Source organism: Periplaneta americana, chromosome 9 (assembly GCF_040183065.1).
Source record: "Periplaneta americana isolate PAMFEO1 chromosome 9, P.americana_PAMFEO1_priV1, whole genome shotgun sequence".
Lineage (NCBI taxonomy): Eukaryota > Metazoa > Arthropoda > Insecta > Blattodea > Blattidae > Periplaneta > Periplaneta americana.
The window spans coordinates 19,477,273-19,493,319 of NC_091125.1; the positions used below are offsets into that span (position 1 = coordinate 19,477,273).

The following is a 16,047-nucleotide window of genomic DNA, read 5'->3' on the forward strand; positions in this document are numbered from 1 at the left end:
TGAGTATGTGTTTTAATAGACTTTTATGCATGTCTGCAAAATATACAAAATTTATAACTCAAATACAACAAATTTTAGACTTTAAAGTATAATATAGAAAAAAATGGTGCAAAGTAACCCCACCTTACAAGCTCCATAACCTGAGATGGTTAGCTTGTGAGTAAATCTGGTGATATCCAATACATATGAAATTATACATGGGGAGACACATTCCGATACAAAATACTAAATGAAGTGAGAGCAGTACGAATGATTCTGAAACCTCATATTCCTTCATACATTGAAGTATCCGGTTAATAAAGCATTAATTACTTATGAAAATCAAACAATAACTTGCGCGTATTGTCACGAAGTAGGCCATCTTCGAAATGCATGCCCTAGACGACAGATACCAGTATAAATCAAAAGGACAGACACCCACTTGGTCCCAATTAGAAGACCGTTTACCTACAGCGAGGTGCCCCATGCTACAAAAGAAACAAGACAGTACCTAATCTCTTACCAGGCACATATTGACAGCAGGAAATGCTCGAGTGGAAAAGGCACAGTGACGAAATCTGAACAGTATGAAGAACTTTAAGTTACCGTACAGACAAATGATTTCAATACGAGTAACATCCCAACACATGATGTACAGCAAAATCTAAATAATAATTCAGAATCCAAGATGCTAACATCTGATCATGTTCAACTTAAAGTAACATCTGACAATAAAATAAACAAGCAAGCCAGCCAAGATATAAGTAGACAGCATGGACAAGCATGTTCTAGTGCTAGTGATATGGAGCTAGCTGCTTATGACGTGAATACTGAAGATATGACGTATGTAGGAGTGGGTGGTAATGCAAAACTAGATAACAATTTTAATGATGATATGGAGATAGGGAGTGAAGATATTAAGATCCAATATTATTTAAAGAGACTAATTATAAATTAAGATCAATGTAACACCCAACATTGTTAATAACTGAACATCACGTTTCAGGTATGGCTTCTAAGAGAAATTACAGCTCTGATGAAATGGCTAAGGCCATAGAAATGCATGCTACAATGACTGCAGTGTGCCTAGAGTTACAATGTATTACAACACAAGTGGAAAGAGCCCAAAAGTTCGTAAATTTGGATCTTCTACTGTTTTGACTGAAGATGAGAAGATTTTAGTCTATGCAAGGCCTCTTCAGTTATAAGTGCTTCCGCTTTTTTACTTCCAGCCCTAAGATTTGACAACTTAGACAGCTGAAATGAGAGGAAAAAACTCACAAACTGGTATCTATTTGAGAATTCCATCAGGAGTTATCAACAACTGCATTGCCCATTACAATGTCAGTGACTATTGTATTATGTTGTATTTATTAACATTCCATGGTATTCGCTAGAATATGGAACAAGTCAAAAAACTTAATACTACTATAAAGTTTTAATTTATAGTCACAGTCTAGTTGAAATATACACAGAAGAGGTTTACAATATAGTCTACTAGTACAACACAAAGTTTTAGTATCAATTTCATGAAGCGTTGTTGAATGTCATTAATTCACCTATAAAATAGAAGGCATGAGAAATTAGATACTTCTTTAATTTGGCTCTAAGTAATCTTATGTTTTGAGTTTCATTTTTTATATCGACAGGGAGGCTATTAAACATTTTTACTGCCATATAACGTACTCTTTTTTAATAGCACAATAGACTTGCTGATGGAGTATAAAAGTCATTTTTTGACGCATATTTATGCCATGAACTGTTGAATTAGTTACAAAATTTTCACGATTACATACGAGGAAGATTAATGAAAAAATATACTGACAAGCCATGGGCATTATTTGTAGTTTTTTTTTTAAATAGTAGTTTGTTACTATGGACAAGATGCTTCATCCCTATGCTGGGTTTATTCAATACATTCTAAACAAGCCTGCGATATATATTTGGGTTCAAGATTTATGCTCTCTGGGACATCAATGACTTTTATGCTCTAGACATTGGCGTTTATTGTGGAAGCAGATGCCAGGACCCTACCTAAAATCAAACTAGCCTGATGGTATCATAAAGAGACACGTAAAACTGATTGAGAAAACAAAAAGGAATCTTACCAATGATAGTGGTTTATTTTACGACGTTTTATCAACATCTATGGTTATCTAGCATCTGAATGATATGAAGGTAGTCTTACCAATGATAATTACTGCAGTAGCAACAACCTCACACAAAATCCCTTGGAGAAAGCATGACTTTTCTGGGTACAATGAAAAGAAATATTAAGAAGGAAATTTCTTCAAAAATTTAGGCAAAAAAATCAGAGATGTTAAATCATATCTCTCTGAGTTTCAAGATTATTTCTGTATATCTTCAACAGTTACTAAAAACAAATAAGGAAGTAATATCACAAGAACTACCGGCTTCACATATAATTTCACCTGACCTATCCGGAAATTGATTGATTTTTATGGAACGAATCACATATTTGCACATTCAATGACTCCTTTAAATTGAACTTTATCAATAAGTCGCGACTTACGCGTCTTAGTGTACTTTTCTTTTTAAAAGCGTGATTAGGAAGGTAAATGGATTTAAACACTTGTTATATATTACGCGATCTTTACCATCACTCATGTTGTATAGAAGTCACATCACTGCGTGAAATTCAAACCCAAACTGATTATTTTTCTCTTCTAAATTTTGTCTCCTGCCATAAAGTTTACTGCCTTACCCAGCCTTGCTATCATCAAACACTTGGCTATATTACAGTATAAACATACAGCACTGTGAAGGGCTTCCTTCCCCTCTTAGCTGAGCTGACAATAATAAAATAAATTTAGATAAGATATTTACTGTTCCTTAAGGTATTAATCATTTGATGATTAGTATGGTGACATCAGATGCAACGGGGGATTTTGTAAAACTTTCCATGGGCAGCCTTCTAGCCTATGGCTTTAAGCAGTTCATTAGCTGGGCATCGCGAGCGCGTGCATGCGTCCGGAAAATAAATTGTTACAAATGCATGGGTGCCGATCCCATATTTATAAATGCAGTAGTTTACAGATAATACATCAGTGAATAAGTCTAAATTTTTTTCAGATTTTTAACTTGGCTATTTAATATAGTAATTTTGCTTTGAAAAAGAAATGATTAAAAAAATACGCCAAATTTTAAATTTATTTGTGATAGGCCTAAAGTAATAAAAAGTGTTGTATTTAGTCTTTCAAATGCGCCAAACCGCAAGTCTCAATTATATGTAGACACAGAGTTCCAAGTGAGTTTATGTAACAGTGTGCGCATAATTTGCGTAACTTCAAATAGTCATAACTACACAGATAATTAATAATTGTGAAAATAAAACAATACGGGTCTCCTTATTTGATGTCTGGAATTCACGAAAAAAAAAATTCGACCATTTCCGAGAAGGTCGTGTTTTATTGCTGTGCAATTTGACGTGGAATGACTCACATACACACCTGAAACCATGTGGAGACTTTGATTTGGTACATACAGTTGTCGACAATTGAACTGTGCCACTCTGCACTCGTTATGGTAAGACAATGCCAACTAAGCAATCATAATCACTCTGTTTGATGTGAATGCCACCAACAATAACGAAAACTGTAAATGCATATGCTTCAGTCAAAAGAAATTCATTACAGTGTGACTTTGGTAGAAGACAGTATTGTGTTCTGCATTTCTGAAATAATAAAATACAGTGAACTTTTGTAAACTGCGAGTGCTAAAACACTTGAAATTAATAATATGCGACCGCCGAAAAGAAAGTGTGTTTTTAATAGTGACCTACAAAAGGAATATTCATTTATTAAAAAACAATTTCTGATTCAGATGTTTGATACAATAAGTGTGCATCTACTTTCAGTATATGCCATGGAGGCGATCGGATATATCACAACATATAAACAGTGAAAAACATAAAATAATAGTGTGTGCAAGTGCTTCTAGCACCGTACTGACTAATTTTTTTTAAAGTGAAAGTTTTGGTGATAAAGATATTAAGGGCTGTATTCATAAACGTGACTTTGGATGAAGACTTCCCAAAGTCGACTTTCGTAGTAAAGTTTAACTTTGTTAAAAGTCCTATTCATAGACAATACTTCTGAGACTTTGACTTTGACTTTGGTAAGTCGAGATTTGATGATTTTGTTCTAATGTTGGCAATCACAATCACTGCCTTTTAAACGAATTAAATTAATAGATAGTTGAAATAGAGTAGGCATTGCCACAATCAAAGTCACAAAACCAATGAAACAACTGAACATCAGTACATGTTAAACGATTATTAGCAATTCCTGCAGCTTCATGTAATTATTTCATTTCAAATAATTATTCTGAAAACATGGAAGATATGAAGATGTCACCAATGACAAATTTTGAAAGAGATATTTTACTGGAATTGGTAAAAAAAACATAAAGACGTGGTGGAAAACAAGAAAACGGACACGGTATGCATGAAAAAGAAAAATGCTGCTTGGGAAGAAATAAGTAAAGAATTTTGTGGTGTAGGAAATACCAATAAGAGAAGTGGAAAACAGTTAAAGAAATGTTGGAACAACATGAAATTTAAAAGCAGACAACACAAAACGGCAGAAAGAAAGGAAAGAATTCTTACAGGAGGAGGGCCACCACCTAATGATGAAACGAAAGACAGCACCCTATTAGCTGTTGAAAGCATTGTCCCACATCTGAATCTCCGAGTTTCCAGCGATTCCTATAGAGGTGAGAATATTATGCAAACTGTACTAGTGAGTGACGAATTTGCTGAGGGTGAGGAATTAGACCTTCCACAGATCGAACAGCCTACAACATCAGAAAATGTGGATACACAACACAGCAGAAAAAAACAAAATATAAAGAAACAACGTGAGACGGCAACGGGATACCTAGAAGAGCGGAAAAAAACTCGAAATGGAGCAATTGAAAGAACTTCACCAGCTGAAAATTCTGCACGAGAATGAGTATCACGCTGCTAGGCTGCTACACCAACAAGAGATACATAACCTCACTATCCAGCACATGAAGGAATTACATCAACAATTAATGAATGCCAACTAAATGTTTTTTTTTTTTTATATAGTGTTACGTGTTACCCAGATAAACAGAAGTGAGCATTTAATTTCATATCCACATAACATAAGGAACTGGGACTTACAGACTGCATTTTCGTTATCACATACAACATTTTTATTGCATAGACAATTAGGCTAAAGTATTATATTTCACATTTTCTATTCTAATTATAACCTCTTATATTCCTTCAAGGTTAGTTATTATATTACTATTATATTTGAAAGTTCTTGGAAATCATGGTTTTTTCTCGAAAAGGAAGCACAAACGAGCAAAATTGTATTAAATTATTTTGTTTGAAATATCTCAAAGAAGAACACTTCGAAATTAATGATATTGCTTAAGGGTTCACCTGTATAGTGCTTCCGAATAAAGATTGTGATTAATATTGTATCTAAGATATATTTTGACAACTTTTATAGAGGAAGGCTGAAATGTTAGTGACACTGTTGTCTCTTGCAGGATCAGTTGATTCTACAATTACCATGGAAGCAATGCTGGGGAAAAAATTACAGTCACTGTCAGTCAAACTATGTTTGTGTGGAAGAATGAATTATAATGGTGGAATTAAATTCAGACTTGGTTGTGGCATTATTGTTGGATAAACTGCTTTTATCAAGCACATTTAAAACCTTGATTTAAAATGTCTATTATTTCAAATATTGACACCTACTCCATAAACTCACATGTTTGCCATGTAGGCCTACTATGTTTTAGGCCTACTGAAATAAAACAACAAAACCATTCAGTTCAATAAATCTTATTTCATTATTGAAATGATACATGTAGTAGTTGTAGGCCTATATAACTTATAGGTATTAGATTTTAAAACTGGATATGCATAAACACTGCAACATTTCTGAGAGGTAACAAGAGAGAAACTGTTACAAAATAATCTTAGCATGTAGGCTTTCAAGTAATTGAACAGCAAACCAATTGAAGCGACTATCCGATTAGGGGCCCAGTTGTTCCTTTCAAATTATAATAAAACCCTTTTAAAACATACATAAAATAAAAAAAATTATATATCATCTAGGAGGAATTATACATACAGTCCGTATATTAGCTGGCTCTGCAGAAGTGGCAAGCAGAACACAGGGACTCAGGAATTGTGTTGGTAGAGTCAATGACCTTGGTCGCTTTGAATGTTGGAGGGTGGGAGAGAGCGAGAGAGGAGACGTAATATTCCTACTTTCAAATCAGGTGATTCATAGTAAAAACTTTACATCGCTGCAGGGTTGAATACAGCCGCTTGCTTCACTGCCCAGCCAGTCAGTATGTATATGCACTTAAATATTTAAATTTTCTATCAATATTTGATAAAGATATAATATGCAATTTTTGATACTGAAATGTTTTAAAATGCTGAGTTGGGCCCTTCTTCAAGTAACTGCTTCAAAGTATAGCATTTATTCAGAATATAACATGAATTATCTGATAATTATTTAAAATATCTTGCAATAACATTTCTCCTGGCTACTGCTCCTAACGGTTGGGGAGGCGGCCGGTACTCTTCACCATTATTATAATTTACATCATCGTTTCTGCATGTTCACCACCAGGATTCAATATTGGTACATGGGTACCATCAATAGCTCCCACGACTCCAGGGAACCGGGACCTTTCATATACATGACGGGCATTGTCCTGACATTCAGCTGGATTAGGAAATTTAATAAAATGTGGTCTTTTCCGAGCAATTAAAACAGATATTCGTTTGATTATCCTGCTCACAGTTGGCTGACTTACTCCCCGCAAGTCTGCAGAAACTACTTGAAAATTACCTGAAATATGCAGAAAACAGCATTATAACGACCGCAGTAATTTATACACTAGTTAACTGCATATCCAACTGTAGGCCTATAACCTAACCTCTATAGAATTAAATACACAAAATCAATAGTAAACCACTAATCCTTACCTGTAGCGTAATATCGCAACGAAATAAGAAGTTCTATCATTGGCGGAACAAGTAATCCTCTTTGATTATCATTTATCAATGCATGTTGAAACATGACGAGAATATCTAGCACGGTCTGTTTATCAAATCTATATCTTGATTTGAATTCACTATCCCTGCTAAATTCAATGGGTTCTGTGCATCTCTAATAATACACCTAGGAACATGATCAGCTTCAATAATTTCCTGGATGTCCTCAATATTCTCGGCAAATTCAACAATTTGCAAAATATCAGCCATTTTCCTTATGTCTGCTAACGAAAGTCGAAGTCAAAGTCTAGATTTTTGGCGACTTCGAAGTAAAGTCATGATTGAAGTTTACTTTTGTCAAAGTATCGACTTTGAATAGGAAAATGGTGACTTTGTACTTTCCAAAGTAAACTTTGGTCCAAAGTCTTGTCTATGAATACGACCCTAAATTAGCAGCTGTTGAAGGAGTGTTCACTTACCATACTGTCCACCACAACCAATCTTTCAGATCAATGGACTGTACCTCTAAACTTATCCAATGTACTTTTGAACCAAAATTTACTTGTGGCCGTAGCAAAACCGAGGCAATTATATTAAATGTTTTAACTCCATTTGGCATTTCTCAACTAGAATCTGATTTACAGAAAGCTAACTTTATTTCAATAATGACGGATGCATCAAACCATAAGGATGTAAAATTATTTCCATTGCATGTTGCGTACTTTAATCCTAGTGAGGGAATTCAAGTTAAAATACTGGATCTTAAATCATTGCCTGGAGAAACTTCAGAAATCATTGCTACATTTTTAAGTAAGTGTTTGAAAAATAACAACTTAAAAGAAAAAACAATTGCTCTTTGTGCAGATAATAAGAACTGCAATTTTGGAAGTGTATCTAGAAAGGGTGTCAACAATGTCTTCACAAAACTGAAAGGAAATTTAGGCCATAACTTACTTGGGGTTGGATATTCTGCTCATACAATTCACAATACTATCCAGATGATTGCTGATGTCCTTCCTATTGATATTGAAGGCATTGTTTCTAAAATATATTTTTATTTCTATGTGTATACTGTAAGGGTTGAAAATCTTAAAGAATTTTGTGAATTTGTAGACCAGGAGTACAAACAAGTTTTAGTGTATAGCAAAACAAGGTGCCTTGCTTTACTCCCTGTCGAACGTCTTTGGATTATGGTTGTTTCTCTGAAATCATATTTTGAATCTCAAAATAAATGTCCATTTGTTATCAAATCATTCTTTGAAAATCCTTTATCAGAAGCTCGGCTGTACTTTCTTCACAACCAAGCATCAACTTTTCACACTGCAGTTCAAAGAGTAGAGGGTCAAACAATTACAGTTTTTGAAGTAACTTCTGGGTTAAATGATTTAAAAGCTAATTTAGTTTCCAAGGGTGAAGATTATTTCATAACATCGGCTGTCAGATCAATTCTTGGTAAATTGGAAAATGACGGTTTATCATCAGAGATTGCAAAATTTAAACAGTATGTCCATATATTTTATCAAACTTCAGCTGAATATTTAAATAAATGGCTTGAACCCACTGAGAGTTTGTGGGACTGCAATTGGGTAACACTTAAGGCAGGAGTACCGCAATGGAAGGATATACAAAAGACTGAAGATTTCATTCGTTGCGATTGTGATGCTATGTTTTTAACGAATGATGACCAGAACCTTTCTGGTGATGATGGGGAGGTTGACGCCATCGAAAATCTTGAAGACGGTGATCTTCAAGTAGTTATTGTGCATCAAGTATCGAGTCCTCGTCTGATGGTGATGAAAATTTTGACTACTGCTGTCCAACGCATTTTCAAGTCATGGTCACTGGCGTAGCTCAGGCGGTAGCACGTTTGCCTGCTGGTCCGGAGTTGCGCTCGGGCGTCAGTTCGATTCCCACTTGCGCTGATAACCTGGTTGGGTTCTTTGCGAGGTTTTTCCCAACCCTAAGGCGAATGTCAGGTAATCTATGGCGAATCCTCCGTCTCATCTCGTCAAATATCATTTCACTATCACCAGTTCCATCGACGCTAGATAACCCAATAGTTGAATAATTTCAAGGGAAAAATTGTTCTGGGGCCGAGTATCGAACCCGGGATCTTTGGCTAAACGCACCAACGTTCTACCAAATGAACTACCCAGGAACTCTACTGAGTCGGTGTCTGGTAGCATTCCTTGGTAGCTCAGTTGGTAGAGCAATGGTGCGTTTAGCGAAAGGCCCCAGGTTCGTCACTCGGCCCTGGAACAATTTTTCCCTTGAAATTATTCAAATTCTTTTCACAGGGAACTAAACCCGAAAGCTAGGTTTGCATAATACACGCCACTGTCCGTTAACAGAAAATCACATTAAGTCACACAGAGTTTGTCTGCACTCAATGTTGGTTGCTTGACGTTTGTCAGCCCACTTTGAGGTCCGTGGATATAAAGGGAGAAATTGAGTCAGTGTCTGGTAGAGTTCCTGGGTAGATCAGTTGGTAGAGCATTGGTGCGTTTAGCCGAAGGTCCCGGGTTCGATACCCGGCCCCGGAACAATTTTTCCTTTGAAATTATTCAAATCAGCTTCACAGGGAGCTACACCTGAAAGCTAGATTTGGAACCCGGTAGTTGATACAGCATCATTAAATAACCTAGTACAAAAAAGTAAGTAATATCCTTACTGTATAATATCCTAAAATAGAATAAAGCCTTCCAGTTTATCAACACTAATGCATGTCCTTATCACTAGGTGCTCTCGGGTTCAATTCCCACTTTTGACTTAAATAATAACTGTGATGGATAAAATTGGAAGATTAGAACTTTTATCGGGGCACTTCTGTTGACCGAAAACATTCAAGCAAGTGCTCAAGTTGTGCAAAGATTACATTTCAACATCATTTGATATGCAAACAATATAGTAATTGATTGGAGAAGTCCTTCCAAGCACATATGAAAAATGCTTGAAAAAATGTATTACTTCACTACATATCAGTATCAATAACTGTATAAAAATGTTAATATTGTAAGTAAATAATTATTTTATGAATAAATTATGATGAAAACAATGGCTGAAGACTAATTTAGTGCATAAATGTCAGTAATGAAAATGTTTTTTTTTTCCGATTTTTTTAATACTGGGTTCAGCATTGACCCCATGGTATTCAGTGTCACAAAAATTTCTGGTAGTACAAGGGTTAAGTACCGTACAAAAACCTGATGATGCTTAATGTAATATAGTGAGCAAAACCGTTCGTCTGAAAATAATGTGAAATGGAGGAGTTTCCACAAAAAGGATGAGTTATAGATGGAAATTCCAGTAGTTTCGAATTTACTTTGTAATTTCTCTTCAAAACTCAAATTCATATCCATAAAGGAACATATGCAGCTAATAGTCTAAAATGTAATCTCTATTTTTCTTTGCTTTATTTGTTAAGTGTTGTTATTATTCCGCAAAAAAGTTTCAATTTTCATATCTCTAAAATATAATGAGAAAGTAAAAATAAACATTTCACTTCGGAATATGTGTGATAAGACTTTTACTGTGTTAAATTTCAACGTACCTCGTTTACATGTTTCGACCTATTTATGGGTCATCTTCAGAACTGGTCGCTGTTGGTCTTGACGTCACTTGTTCTGTTTCCTGTGAGGGTGTGTTCCTGTGGTATAGTGTAGAGTCAAAGAGTGTGTGTGTTTTGAAGTCTAGTGTGTTTAGTTTCTGGCTTTTTGGTTGGATGTGTAGTATTCCCATGTCTGTGTTGATGTCTCAAATGCTAACCACACCCACAGAGACATCAACACAGACATGGAAATACTACACATCCAACCAAAAAGCCAGAAACTAAACACACTAGACTTCAAAACACACACACTCTTTGACTCTACACTATACCACAGGAACACAACCTCACAGGAAACAGAACAAGTGGCGCCAAGACCAACCAGTTCTGAAGATGACCCATAAATAGGTTGAAACATGTAAACGAGGTATGTTGAAATTTATCACAGGAAAGTCTTACCATACATATTCCGAAGTGATACAGTGTTAAAAGTTGTGTAATCAAGATGTATAAACATTTCAATTAAAAGCTTCTTTGCAATCAAATTATCTCTTATAAGATATGACATAATGCAAATTCTGAACAATTTGATTCTGAGATAATGACCACACAGACTAGCACAGCAAATGTAATCCTCAACTATATAATGTTATATAATATCTGATGACATGGTACATGAATGGAAGAGGAATGTAATGTCATAGATGCATGAATAAAACTGTATTGCAAAGAATCGTTCAAAATCATGCATGACCTGATGACACTGTGGATTCCCATGTAACATAGTCTCATGCCACCTCCTGTCGCATTCCTGTAGGGTTCCCTGGGGCACGTGGAGGAGCCCGAGTTTCTGCATACAGTCCTGCACCTCTCAACAGCTCTGTGTGGTGCTGTCGGAACAAGGGGTCATGTGGTGAAGGCATTGGAGGCAGCATGCAGCCAAGAACAGGCGCTGGCTCACATAGTCCAGAACCCCCTGCCCTATCCTGCTGTGCTGCCTGCTGCTGCTGTTGCTGCTGAATGTCTTCATGGCGCGGAATTCGCAGAGCTTGTCCATTCTGACATCCAGGTGGAAGACCCATAACATGTGTACCTGTTGAAACGTGTGTCATCTGTTGTCCAGGCATGACCAAACCAAGACTTGGACTATGGATATTGGTAGCTTGGGATACTGTAGGTGGTGGACTGTGCAAATCAGGCTGAGCTAAAGATGAAGGAACAGAAACCGGAGATCGAGGAGTGTGAGGTCCTGAAACATCTTGTCCTCCTTGTTGTGATGGTGGAGGTGGAGGTGGTGGCTGTGGTTGTGGTTGCTGCTGCTGTTGCTGTACACTTCCTTTCCTTGATCGAACACGTACTGTTGATCTCCCTACACCGAAATGTAAAAGTTCTAAGTGACGACGTAAATTTCGAGATTGGCGTAGAGTGGCACCACAAAGAGGGCATGTCGCAGGTTGGTCAGACACACTATTTTTCTTCACTGCTGCTAGAACAAAAATAAAACATTATTACATTAGCAAGCATTATGGTACAAGCATAAAAAAAAGAAAGGAAAACGAGCCACTATATTAAATTTGACCATCTCTACGAAATTAAGTTACCACTGCAGAGTTGTTAAAAAAAAAGACAGCAACTTTGGAAAAGTTAATTACTTAAGTTTAAGTTTTCATGAATTTGCCAACTTACATTTTACAAAATGATGTTACTTAATTGAGTATAAAAATCCGACATATATCTTAACACATAACCATAATAGAGAAAGTTACCGGAACATTTCTAGCCAGTTTAAAATGGTAGTCTTGTGGATTTGTGAACATCAAACATCAAACCAAATTTGACTGTTTAGTAGAAAGACAGAAGAATCTTGTTCTTAGACAGATGAATGGGTATTGACTGACTGATTGATGTGAATCCGACTCTAACAGGCGGACTATCCTTCCTTGGCCCTGCATGCAACTTACTCTTCCATTCACATATTTTGCTCTATAGGAAAACTTAAAAGAACATATGAAATAACATGATTACAAATACCTGACTTACTGAATATTTTTGTTTTGTTTAGTCAATTGTCCGAACACAGGTCTGAAACTCATAAGTGACAACAATAAGGCATCACTCATGAGGTAACTAACCCAGGAGATAATGGGTTATGGTGGCCAGTTCCCTTTCCCCTCCATTGCATACATCGCGTACACTAATCAGACTTTAGATGATATTACAATTTATAATATTTCGCAAGTTAGCCATTTCACAAAAATAATTATTATTATGTAATGTAAACCTAATGAAATTATTAGGGATCATCAGTGTGGTTTTAGGCGTAATAGATCGACTATTGATCAGATTTTTTGTATTCGACAGATATTGGAGAAAAAATGGGAGTATAAGGGTACAGTACATCAGTTATTCATAGATTTCAAAACGGCGCATGACTCAGTTAAGAGAGAAGTTTTATATAATATTCTTATTGAATTTGGTATTCCCAAGAAACTAGTTCGATTAATTAAAATGTGTCTTAGTGAAACTTACAGCAGAGTCCATATAGGCCAGTTTCTATCTGATGCTTTTCCAATTCACTGCAGGCTAAAGCAGGGAGATGCACTATCACCTTTACTTTTTAACTTCGCTCTAGAATATGTCATTGAGAAAGTTCAGGATAACACAGAGGGTTTGGTACTGAACAGGTTACATCAGCTTCTTGTCTATGCGGATGATGTGAACATGTTAGGAGAAAATCCACAAACAATTGGGGGAAACGCAGAAATTCTAGTTGAAGCAAGTAAAGCGATTGGTTGGAAGTAAATCCCGAAAAGACTAAGTATATGATTATGTCTCCTGACCAGAATATAGTACGAAATGGAACTACAAAAATTGGAGATTTATCCTTCGAAGAGGTGGAAAAATTCAAATATCTTGGAGCAACAGTAACAAACATAAATGACACTCGGGAGGAAATTAAACGCAGAATAAATATGGGAAATGCCTGTTATTATTCGGTTGAGAAGCTTTTGTCATCTAGTCTGCTGTCAAAAAATCTGAAAGTTAGAATTTATAAAACAGTTATATTACCGGTTGTTCTGTATGGTTGTGAAACTTGGACTCTCACTTTGAGAGAGGAACAGAGATTAAGGGTGTTTGAGAATAAGGTTCTTAGGAAAATATTTGGGGCTAAGAGGGATGAAGTTACTTTTTTTTTTTTAAGTAGGTTATTTTACGACGCTTTATCAACATCAGGGGATGAAGTTACAGGAGAATGGAGAAAGTTACACAATACAGAGCTGCAAGCATTGTATACTTCACCTGACATAATTAGGACCATAAAATCCAGACGTTTGAGATGGGCAGGACATGTAGCACGTATGGGCGAATCCAGAAATGCATATAGAGTGTTAGTTGGGAGGCCGGAGGGCAAAACATCTTTGGGGAGGCCAAGACGTAGATGGGAAGATAATATTAAAATGGATTTGAGGAGGTAGGATATGATGGTAGAGACTGGATTAATCTTGCTCAGGATAGGGACCAATGGCGGGCTTATGTGAGGGCGGCAATGAACCTCCAGGTTCCTTAAAAGCCAGTAAGTAAGTAAGTAAGTAATGTAAACCTAATACGAGAAATAAAATATTTAGCATTACACACAAGTATTTTGTTTTTATGTGTTTTCAGAATATTCTATTGATTTAGTAAATACTAAATAGAGTTATCAACTTTCTGAATTAAAAATTGAAGTGCAAAAAGTTAATATATTTTTGCTGTATGTAGAAAATGTAGCAGTTATTATAACATGAACGATTTTCGTAATAAAAAAACATTTATGTATTAGAACCACACTTAAGGATGGCTTAGCTTAACATAACAAATAACACAGTAAGGCCGTGTCTCAAAGCTCAAGTCCATACTACACACTAGTGACTAGCAACTAGGCGACTTGTAAACTACACACTAGGGAGCTTTGGACATGTATGCTGGAAACATGGCCTTCTTCATAGATTATTTTTCTAAAAACCATGGCATCACGGTGCAGCAATAAATTAAGAAGGCAGTGTCCTAATGCAGTTTCATTACAAATTATGTGGAAAAGATAAGGACTTAATATATTACAATAATGTTTAAAAACATTGTACAGAAGGTACTAACAATGCCAGTGTTCAAAGTTAACGTGTTATTCTACATTATATTTACATTATTTCACTTCCAAAGCATTTTCAGATGTAATAACCCCAATTGCTGATGAGGTATCCATGTTTGTTTAGTGAACAAGTCAGCAATCAAGCAAGCATTTTCGTTTACTAGCTACTATGGACTTGATTGCTATGCACTTTGGATCATAACTTCTGACGTCACATCCGGCTATTTAGTCAACAATCTAGTTCACTTCAGCTGAAAATGTAGCTTTGAGACACGGCCTTAGTATGACTTAAAAAAATCGTTCTGCACAAATTCTCTGAACCAATCTTAGAGAAACACTAAACGTCTTGGCAGTGGCTATTTGCGTTGATGATAGGACACTTAATTCCCTCCCCATTTTTTAAGTTCTTTCAAAAAACAGTAAACTTGATAAATAACGCCATTAGTATGACTTCTGATATCAGGGCTCAACTGGGACATAATAGCAATTACTTGGATGATTAGTATTTTAAAATACTGTTTATTATTACATATATATTTTCGAACAAGCTATAACACAGTAGTATCACAGACGAGCACTTGTCAACAACCAGCATTCGAACGCAGCGACAGGAAGGTCTCTTTGTTCAGGTCATAAACCGCAATAGAAAGTGTGGCGTGAGTAGTTTCCGCACAAGACCAAAAACCCGCCTATTTCTTTTGTCTTTACTATAGTGACTTTGGATGGGTTATGGAGAACTTCCACCTGCTAGATTAAATCGTGAACTAATGGCTTTACATTTTCTAAATACAAACCACTCTTTCCTTCAGTTTGGTCTTCAGCAGTCTTGCTTGACTTATTAATGTATGACTGCTTTATTTTATGTACAAGCTAAATAGCTTATTGATTACATTGTGTGTCTTTATTATTGTGCACTCTTAGAAGTCAGTGATATTTTGCCAGGTAAAGAATTCTGTGCAGTCTTTACTGTCTAGGCAGTATTTGCAATTGACTGCCAAAGAAAAATCTGAGGTGAAACAATTGGATAGGCCCATGTCAAACATTCACATAACACAAATGATTAAGACAAAAAGCAGAACGTTCAATAGAAACTTCAAATCTGTGATGTACAAAAAACTATGACTGGTTATGTGGGTGTGAAGTCAGTTTTACGTGTACACTTTTCGAAGGGGAATATTCATGGGAAAATGAAGGACATATAACATCTGCATGATCGTATTAAAAAAAAAAACGAATCTTCCTCATCTCATATTAAGAACTCACTAAGTTTAGTCATGTATGTAAATGTTAATACATCTGCTGAAATTAGGGTGACCACCTTCTGATCACAATAAAATGAGACTTAGCTACGACAAATTACAACACAATTATTTGGAATGTGAA

General features: G+C 35.9%; 1 protein-coding gene across 2 annotated transcripts in view; it reads right to left on the reverse strand.

Moving 5' to 3' along the window:
• Positions 1-10,753: 10,753 nt before the first annotated feature.
• Positions 10,754-16,047, reverse strand: part of LOC138705815 (transcription activator GAGA-like) — a 334,341-nt gene continuing 329,047 nt past the window's right edge. Inside the window, exon 7 of one of the 2 annotated variants that reach the window (XM_069834475.1) lies at positions 10,754-12,024. In XM_069834475.1, the coding sequence (XP_069690576.1) occupies positions 11,327-12,024 (698 nt within the window). In that variant the 3' untranslated portion in view covers positions 10,754-11,326. The remainder of the gene's footprint in view (positions 12,025-16,047) is intronic. The other variant, XM_069834476.1, reaches the window with a different exon arrangement.